The following is a 10,583-nucleotide window of genomic DNA, read 5'->3' on the forward strand; positions in this document are numbered from 1 at the left end:
TCTCCTGTATAAATGATTTTACAGGATAACCAAATAATTGATAAAGGAACTCTTTATGAAAGAATTTCAGTGAATAAATATAGGAGAGATGATAGAAAATCACTCTTCTAATGAAATAGTGGATGTAGGCAACAATCATCAATGGCTGATAAATCCATTAGGTGAAAAGTTAAGAACTATGTTGGATTCTGCTGACAGAACCTAAACTGATCAATTTTAGTATCACTAAGTGTGACACATATAAAACAAATGAAATGGTAAATCTCATCTGGATAGTGATTTAAACAAACCAATTGTAAAAAGACATTTAAAGGATCAAAGAAATCTGAACTGGATTAAGGAACTCTTAATTTTGTTAGGTATAACAGTATTGTGGTTGTATTTTTCTTTAATTCTTATGTTAGAAATACATACAGAAGTACTTATAGATTAAATGATGTGATACCTGAGACTTCTTTGAAGTTATTTCATAGAAAGGAAGGAAAGAAGGGAGGGAGGGAGCAAGGAAAGAAAGGAAAGAAAGGAAAGAAAGAAAGAAAAAGAAAGGAAGGAAGAAGTTAGATGAAACAGGAATGGCAAAATATCGATAACTGTTTAGTTGCCTCCTAGAATGATGCAATTAAGAATTTGCAGCATCACCTAATAGAGTGACTATACGTCCGAATTAGTACAGGACAGTCCCAGTTCATGGCTATTGTCCCACTGTAATTATTAAATAGCACACCCTTTCATTCTTAAAATTGTCTGATGGGAAATAAATTATACAATCACTCTACTTATGAATTTTTCTTTCCAAAGAAACTGAACCTAAATCTCATAAAGCTCTACCAATTCAAGTTCTCAACCTTGGCTGCAGACTGAAATCACTTGGGAAATTTTTTAAAATACTGATGCCTAGAATCCACCCTATGAATTCTGATTTAATTGACCTAGGAATCAGGATATTTAAGAGCGCGCCACGTAATTCTAATGTTTCAGCCAAAATAGAGAACCACTGCTCTATATCTAACTATTTTGTGGAAAATATGAAGGGTAATTGAACGCGTTAAACACCACGAGAATTCGATCAGCCAAAACCAGAATGCGGTAAATTCTCCTGGACAAATAAGCTAGTTTTTTTAAACAAATAAATAGCATGAGAAAAAGTGCAGGGGCTATAGGGGACAGGGGATGGGGGGGATGGTTAAAGTTAACAGAAACTTAAGAGACATATAAACCAAATGAAATGGTAAATCTCATTTGGATAGCGACTTAAACAAACCAATTGTAAAAAGACATTTAAAGAATCAGAGAAATCTGAACTGGATTAAGAAACTCTTAATTTTGTTAGGTATGATAGTATTGTGGTTGTATTTCTTTTTAATTATCTGTTAGAAATACATACAGAAGTATTTATAGATTAAATGATGTGATACCTAAGATTTCTTTGAAGTTATTTAATCAAAGAAAGAAAGGAAAAGAGAAATGAAGGAAGAAGTTGGATGAGACAGGAATGGCAAAATGTTAATAACTGTTTAGTTGTCAAAACTGGGTATTAAGAACATGGGGTTTATTGTACCAATCTATATTTTATATTCTATATTGATATGGAATTGTGAAACAAAGTTTTTTAATTTTGCCTATAAATGTGTAGTATGCATGTGAGTGTATATATATAAATTTGTAAGACATTTTGGGAAATGTAAAGAAAGATGAACACATATGATCTTTGACCTCAAAGATTAGTGGGTAGCCTATATGTTGGACAAAAAAGGTTTGTTCAGGTACTGTCTTTGGTCAAAGGCAGGAAGGCAGCTAACTCAAGATTCTGGGAGGCCAGAACGATAAGAATGAAATTAAAATAACATTATAAGTATTCCCTAAGCATAAGAAAGGGAGTGTGGGTATATTATTGTTAAATACCAGAGGATGAACATAACCAGACTTTGAAAAGCCCATACTCTTACTATTGGGTTGAGCCATATGAAAAGGCATTTCTGTACGTCAAATATTAGCAACTTTGTATGGTAGAGCCCAATATTATGTTAAAATGCTTTCTTTTTCTTTCTTTTGCTAAAATAATTACATACTGTTAACTCACAGTAAAATAATCAGAATATTTAAGGGAAATGTCAGTCTTTTTTAAAAAGTAGTAGTAGTTAGTCTTCTTTAAAAGTTGGTCTCCTAATACAGAACTCAAAAATATCTTCTAAATATCCAGAGAAATTGCAATTGTACATTTATCTATTTATATTCTCTTTAGTATATAATACAATCATTCCATTTTCAAAGGAAGCACATAGCTTTATCTTTAAAATGAATCATAGTTTTAAAATATTTGGTATGTATTTCTTAAAAATAAACATGTGAACTGCATATGTTTTAAGGTTATCTCATATATTCCATAGGCAGAAAGTTAATTTGATGCTTCCTGAGAAGTAATTTACATCGATTTGATTTAAATATAATTCAATGTTTTTTGTTTTGTTTCTTCCTGGTTTTTTTCGGGGGAGGCCGCACCGCGCAGCACGCAGGATCTTAGTTCCCCAACCACGGATCGAAGCCGGCGCCCTCTGCAGAGGAAGTGCGGAGTCTTAACAACTGGACCACCAGGGAAGTCCCTAATTCAATATTATTTTAACAACCAAAAATTCCAAATAATGAATTCTGAACCTATACTATTATTTACACATATTACTATATATCATATATATTAATAACTAATGTATGTTTTTTAATTACTGCATGTTATTATAATGAATTCTAACCTATACTGTTTATCAAACAGTACAGTTTTTCAAATGGTACTTGATCCTGGTTTAGCCTGTTATATCATGACCTTGAGCTCTCTCTGTGCTGCGGTTTCCTCATTTATAAAATGGGACAATAATAGTAACTACTATTTATGGAATTAATGAGGATTAAAAAACATACTACATATAAAATATTTAGAATGACTGGAAATTAAAATGTTTATAAATACCAGGTATTATCATTATTTACAGAAGCCTCTGCTAGTTACAAGAGGGGCACTGTGAAAACAATACAGGATCACTGTCAACACTAGAATGGTCTCTTCGAAATGCTCTCTATACGAAGAGCCAATGCATTCTTAAAGTAGATAACTTACACTATGTACACATGATCTGCAAATATTTTTAATGATATGTACCACCATGTTTTTAAGCAACACATTTAGCCAAAAGATAAAAAGTTCATTAAGGAATTAAGAGGGATAAACCTTTTGCAATTATTTTATTATAAAATATTAAAATAACAGAAATCCAAAACAAAACTCCATAATTCCATCAGTAGTAAAGTCAATGTTTTCGTTTGTTCATGTTATTTTCTATCCCTGTCAACATGCACTTTCAATTTTTACATACTTACAATAACAAAGTAGATTACATTTTCACTTAATATTATACCCCAAGTATTTTTCCATTTTGCAAAATTCTGCCCCTTAGTCTCACTTTCCTTTCTCATCCCCACCTGCTGAAGGTAATCAATGGTAACAGCCTGACATGTGTCCTCCACAAGTTTCTCCAAGCTCATACATATACAAGTATAGACACATATGTGAGGAAGAAAGATCACTTTGGTTTTACAAAAATGGAAGCATACTACTTATACATATGCTTTCTCTTTCTATTAAGCATGCCAAATACATATACCTCAAATTTAACATACAGAAAAGTTTAAGTATGAAAATGGACACAACTTACTAGACCAGGTAATAACACATACATTTACAAAAGTTATTATTATTTTGTATGTAACCTTTGAAAAGATAAAGGGATTTCACAAAAAAATATGGCCACCAGATTTAGTTAGATCTCATGCTTCTAATAGTTTATTATAATAACCATGCATAAAATAACCCCTCTACTTACAAGCCTACGCAATGAATTTTAAAACTTATTTCAGAAAATAAAAATTTTACAGTCTTTAAAAAACACATAAATAATATCTCAAAAGTATCCTGACTTTAAAGTAAGAGAGTGTGAGTGTGTGTGTATAATACTGGCTTTCAGGGACTTCCCTGGTGGTCCAGTGGTTAAGACTTCGCCTTCCAATGCAGGGGGTGCGGGTTTTATCCCTGGTCAGGGAGCTAAGATCCCACATACCTCATAGCCAAAAAACCAAAACAACATAAAACAGAAACAATATTGTAACAAAATTCAATAAAGACTTTAAAAATGGTCCACAACAAAATAAAAAACCTCAGTGTCTTTAAAAAAAAAAAAATATTGGCCTTCATTTGAACTTGGTTCTTTCTAAGGCAGAGATGATAGATGGATGTAGTGCTCACCCACCCACATATTCAGCTTCCCCGTGTTCACAAACTGAGAGACTGGCATTCAGATATAGTCTGAATACAATCAAATCAATCTTACCTAATTAATACCTATTGTCCTAAGTGCCCACAAACATAAGACACCAGGCAGACCTACAAAGAGTTTAAGGTTGTTAACTCAATGGTTTTAAAACACACTCTCCCATCTAACCGTAATCCAGAACGATCACAAGATCCTTAAATCTGGATTCTCAGAAGAGAATTTAGGGTGTAAAGGGTGATATGAAAGATAACTGAAGGTCCCAGAATTACAAACCAGATAACTTGGTACCCAAGCCATAGAGCCTCTAATGCAACAGGTAAACTTTTCTTACCAAAAATCCATTTTTGAGTTCCTATTATGTGAAGGTCATAGGTGTTGGAGATGCAAAAAGCATATAATGGCCCTACCCTTATGGAGTTCACAATATAGCAGAAGAGTCAGAATATATAATTCTAAATTATCATAAATACCATACACCACAGCACAATGCCTAGCATACAGTTCATGAACTAGCACAGGTACTCAACAATTTTTTGTGACTTATGATTATAAAAGTCAAAGGCAGTAAGCATCATAAATACAATACCATGTCATCAATGAAACTTCAGATTAAATAATCTAAACTTATTATCTAGGCCTAACTACCTCAAGGCAGACTATTTTATAAGATACTGTACTTTTGTACACAGTCCCCACTAATCTGCTTGGAGTACACATATGGAATCCACGTGGAGTTTAAGCACAGGCACAGACGAAAAATGAAGGAAAAAAGCACATGCACCATGTGTACCATTTAAGACAACTCTACTGAACATTCTAACCAAACTATCAAAACCAAAATGGATTATGGAGCCTAAAAGACACTGACTGTAACCTTCCTCCACAATGAAACTGGTAAAATAATGGGGAAAACCTGTACGAGTGCTCTGTATATTACATACTGTTAAAATATAATAAAAGTTTAGGGCTTCCCTGATGGCACAGTGGTTGGGAGTCCGCCTGCCGATGCAGGGGACACGGGTTCTTGCCCCGGTCCGGGAAGATCCCACATGCCGTGGAGCGGCTGGGCCCGTGAGCCATGGCCGCTGAGCCTGCGCGTCCGGAGCCTGTGCTCCGCAACGGGAGAGGCCACAGGAGTGAAAGGCCCGCGTACCGCAAAAAAAAAATAAAATAAAATAAAATAATAATAAAAGTTTAGACTGCTACCAGTGTGGCACCTTTTAAGTATATTAGAAGAGAAAGAAGTATTTAATATCTAGTTGAATTTGTTACCAAAGCACACAGATGTTTTCTAAAACATTCTATCTTATACTGTGAATGACAACAGCACTAGTATTAACTGGATTCAGAGACCTCCTTGAATAAACATTACACATCTAAAATAATTTATTCTTTATATTTTAATTGGTGGACCACATGCCATATGCCTTCACTCAAGCATAATGAGGATCCAGTTTAAAACTGGCTCACAGCATGAAGAACAATTTAAATTTTCAAAACACATGCATTCCATAACCAATATTTATACTAAGTGAACTATTTGGACATATTATCACATGGCTTAATTTGTCCTATGTATGAGGAAGATCTAATTATTGCATGAGGAAGATCTAAAATTTTATAAACCTAAGACTATCAACAATAAATTTTAATTGCTCAATACTACAGTGAAATGCATTAAAATAAGAACTGATGAATAAAGAGATAAATGTGGATTAATACGTGATAAAACAAGTATAGTAAAATGTTAATGGTAGACTCTAGATGGTGGATACTATGGACACTCCCTGTAAATTTTTTCAGCTATGTAGTTGAAAATATTTTCCTAATCAATTGTGGAAAAAATACTGCTTGACAATTCCCTCGTTATTTACCATTTAAGCTTTTAAGGAGAGAAACACAGATTTTAAAAACTATGTGGCATGCAAAACAAGCACCGTAGTTGGGACAAACATAGATTCAAATCCCAGCTCAACCTCTTAACTATCTGATCTTAACTATTTAACCCCTCTACACCTACATTTCCTCATCTGCAAAATGTGTTTTACATAGTAAATGTGAGGTTTAATTCTTCCTATAAAGCACAGTGCCAGGCACATGGTAAGCACTCAAAATGTTAGTTGTATTATCTATATGAGATTGCTAACTTTATGATAAATCGAAAGGGCGTTCTCAATAAAGATTACGCAGTAATTTTTTAGGCAGTTAGCTTAACACTAACTTCATTTTGATACCATTCACAAAAAGGAAGATTCCTGGTAGTAAACTTACTGCTTAACACGCTAAGCGGGAGGGCGGCGGGGGGTAAAAGAAAAAATCTAAAAATACTGCTCAATCGACAGTACTGTATTATTCTCCATCTGAAAAAAAAAAATCACTCAGAATTAAATAAGAAAAGTTTCAAGACAAACTTTAAAAGGCACTCAACAACTATGTGGAATTGGCTTCGCCTCTGTAGGTTGTTTGGGTACATCCTTGATATGACAAAACTTGTCACACTCTTCCCCGTTCTTAAATGTTGGTAAAGGGGCTAGACTAGAAAATGACATTCATAGTTGCCAAAATCTTTCTCATACATCAGGGCATGCCAACGACCCCACTTCTTCTCAGGTAAGAGCACCACCTCCACCTTGGTCTTGATAACGGTTGGTGGGGGGGGGGGGGGAGTGGAAAGGAGGCAGGAAAATGAATTCGCGATGGTATCACCGAAGACCCCTCCACCACTCATTCCCGCCACCACCACCCCCACCTGACCTCTCTCCTGTTAAACTTCCAGACTCTGGTTCACCAAAGATGCACTTAAGTATCTGACACCTTCCCTCCCCTGACCCAAATAACCCACCCCCAGTGTTGGAAAAATAAAGAAACCCAAACAACAGCCCCCGCCCCTCCCCCTCCCAACCAGCAGCAAATCTTTGTCCCACCTGCCGAAGGACCACTCTAAGCGCGCTCCAGACCCAAGGTTGCCTCAGTCCTGCCCGCAACCTTTCCCCAACCGGGCCTCGGCGACCCCTCCACGAGACTACGCATGGCCCATTCCCGGCCCCGGCCCCGGGACGCGGCCCCCGCCCCGCCCCCCGCCGCCCGCCGCCCGAGTTCTGCCTCACCTCACCTACCCTCTTTCGGGGGCTGGACTCCACCTCTCTCTCCGCCATGTTGAGCCCCGCTCGGAACCACTGCGGCTCCCAGCGCTGTGGCGGCGGAACCTCTCGGGCCCCCGGCCCCCGCCCACACTGCAGGCACGGCCGCCTCGCGGCAGCTTCCCCGGACCTGGCCGAGCCTGGCGCTTACAGTGGGGAGGGGGCGGATGCCGCGCGCCGGGTCGGAGATCTTGAGATCCCACGGGTGCGCGCGTAGGCGGTAGGGCCTGCCCGGGAAAGGGGGGGGGCCGGGACTCGGGGGGTTAATGGCCTCCAAGGGGCCCCGTGAGTAGGATTATTTTCTCTCAGAGAAATTCCTCCGCCTGCGGTTTCTTAAAGGGATCACCAAACCAGCCCCTTGCGCGCGCCCTTGATGCGCAGGCGCACCCTAAGCCCCTCCTTCCTTTCCCACCAAGCCCCCGGTCCCGAGCGTGCGCGTTGAGTGGCCCAGGGTAGGCCAAATCCTGCAAGTCTTTTTGCAGCCAGCAGCTGCTCCCACTACTCAACTATGGCCGCTCCCTTAAAGGGACCATGACTCAGTGATGAAGGAGGAATGAAAGAAATTAGTAAAAGGGTTGTCTGGAGTATTGGGTGAAATATCAGTGAGGGGTCCAGATCACCATCTTACACCTGACTGCAGAGATACCATTGTAAGGGGAAGATGGTGGTGAGCTGAGGTTCACAGTGGACCTCTGAATGTGAAGAATCCCAAGCAATGAGGGAACAAGCCAGTCATCTCAAGAAGATCCAGCTTGCCTGCCTTTAGACAGCCCGATCTGAAGCACAGGACATAGACTATTAAGGGCCAACTTTGATAGCCTAATGTCAAAGCCAAATCCTTTGGTGATTTTGAAGACTGAACAAACAACTGGAGATAATTTCCCCGGTAGTAATTTGTCCTTTGAATATCTAAATCGAGAAGGATCTCAGGAACCATCTACTGTGAAGTTCCCAATGGTGAAAGTGCAGCCTGGTCAGGGGAAGTAATTTGCCCCAAAGCATGTAGAGGTTGGTGTGAAATTAGAATCAAGACTTGAGTATCAACCCTCCAGGGTTTTCAATGCACCAAGCTGTCTTCGAAACAAGAAATAAATTCATTTTAATCTAGAAGATTAAAAATGAAAGTTCATGATATTTCAAGAATACTGTAATTATCCTCTGAAGATGTGTGATGGTTTGCAAATATTGTGTGTCCTCATTCACCTCCACCGCAGGAACTTTGAGAATCTGACTCAAAGCATGAGCATCTTATTCTCTAAGCAGAAAATTGGGAAGGAGATTTGGGTCTATCTTGCCCTGAAACCAGAGCTGAAGATGGCTGAAGAAAATGAGGGCTTGATCCATTCCTCTTCATCCATTCCAGTGCCCCACCCTCAGATGGAGAAAAATTGCCCTAATGGAGTTATAATGATAGCTTCGGGGCAATCATATAAGAAAGAAATACAAAGAATTTGCTTCCTGAAAGGCATTCCCCATGATGAGATATATTCAAATGCAAAGGAGCAACTCATAAAATTACAGGATAATGAGATAATAACTTTTGTGTGTCACTTTAACTTTTATATGTTACTTGGTAGCTGTTTTGAAACTAAGAAGTTTCCTAATCCATCACATTTTGCTGAAAACTCTCTGTGAGATTGCTAGAAGTTTCCATGCTGGTCTTTGCTTACTCTTGTTCACCTTTAATTTCACTTTTGGGTAGGAAAGAGGAGAGAAAGCCATAAATAAATAAATAAATAAATAAGTGTTATCTTAGCCAGAATTTAAAAGACGCGTCAGACCCTTCAGTTCCATGTTAAGAACAAGAAGGAATTCAAAAGAGAAGCCAAGAGGGTCTCCCTGGTGGCGCAGTGGTTTAGAGTCCACCTGCCGATGCAGGGGACACGGGTTCGTGCCCCGGTCCGGGAAGATCCCACATGCCGGGAGCGCCTGGACTCGTGAGCCATGGCCGCTGAGCCTGCGCGTCTGCAGCCTGTGCTCCACAATGGGAGAGGCCACAACAGTGAGAGGCCCACGTACTGCAATAAAAAAAAAAGAGAAGCCAAGAAAAGATAGTTCCAGGGAATTTGGGTACATAAAAGGTCTAGTCATTTCCTTCTAATAAAATCTGGCGGCTTAAAATGGAGTTGCTAAATTTGAAGTGGAAATGGAGAAGCCATACGCCTGTTCACCCAGCTTCCCCCTTGCACTCATTGTTCTCCTTCTTTCATGCCCCCACTGTTAGAGAAATGTTCTGTTTCTCAGAATACAGTTTAAAGCCATTGATTTCCTCCACATTTTAAAGACGGAGCCACTGAGGCCCAGAGATAAGATGTGACTTGCTTGAGATCACACAAAGGATTAGGAACAATATCAGGACTGGAACAGAGCCTAGGGCTGTCTCCTATATCAGACTGTTTCTAGAGGTATTGGGAGTGTGTTGGGTCTTGAACAGTAGGCAGGATTTATGCATTCCAGATAATATACAAGCATACCATGAGCGTTCAGAGCAATCATCCATGTGGGGGGAAGGAGAGAATAGAAAACCACCACTTAGTGAGCACTGCAAGGTTAAGTGGTTTTTTTAAGTGATAGTCCAATATCATTCAGCAGAGAAGCCAAGTCAGAATTCAAAGCCTTTGTCTTTCTAGCTTATGCAAATATATCATAAACAGGAGGTTGCAGATTGGTGGTTTTGCAGACAAATTTTTCTCACAGTCATGTATTTGGTTTGCACCATGTACAGTTTAGTCAGGTTACTTGCTCTGTGTCTCAGTTTCCTCATCTGTAAAATAGGTTTTTGGGATAATTAGTTAATACCTCTAAGTCTCTTAGAACACTTTTGGTTCCTAACAGCAAAAGAGCATATTATTTTATATATTTTTATAATTTTTAAATTAAGATATTGATTATATGCCAACATTTAAAAAGGGATATTTCACATACTAATCCAATTTTCTGACTTCTCTTTAAAAAATATAGAATATAATGGTGTAATATTTTGTGAATATCAAACTGATTGATTTTAATTTTCTTCTTTAAATTATGTTCCATTATAGACTATTGTCTGAAGTAGCTCTGAGACTTATTTCCCTAATCAGGAGAGACTAGAATAGGCTTAGTGGAGAGAAAAAGAATTTGCTAA

At 38.5% G+C, this 10,583-nt stretch overlaps 1 protein-coding gene across 4 annotated transcripts in view; it reads right to left on the reverse strand.

The window, feature by feature from the left end:
• ZMYM4 (zinc finger MYM-type containing 4) overlaps positions 1-7,749 on the reverse strand; it is a 176,373-nt gene extending 168,624 nt beyond the window's left edge. For 3 of the 4 annotated variants that reach the window (XM_082833567.1, XM_082833573.1, XM_082833572.1), the window contains exon 1: positions 7,436-7,749. In XM_082833567.1, coding sequence (XP_082689693.1) covers positions 7,436-7,474 — 39 coding nt within the window. In that variant the 5' untranslated portion in view covers positions 7,475-7,749. The remainder of the gene's footprint in view (positions 1-7,435) is intronic. The other variant, XM_082833568.1, reaches the window with a different exon arrangement.
• Positions 7,750-10,583: the final 2,834 nt, after the last annotated feature.

This window comes from Leucopleurus acutus, assembly GCF_964270905.1.
Source record: "Leucopleurus acutus genome assembly, chromosome: 2".
NCBI lineage: Eukaryota > Metazoa > Chordata > Mammalia > Artiodactyla > Delphinidae > Leucopleurus > Leucopleurus acutus.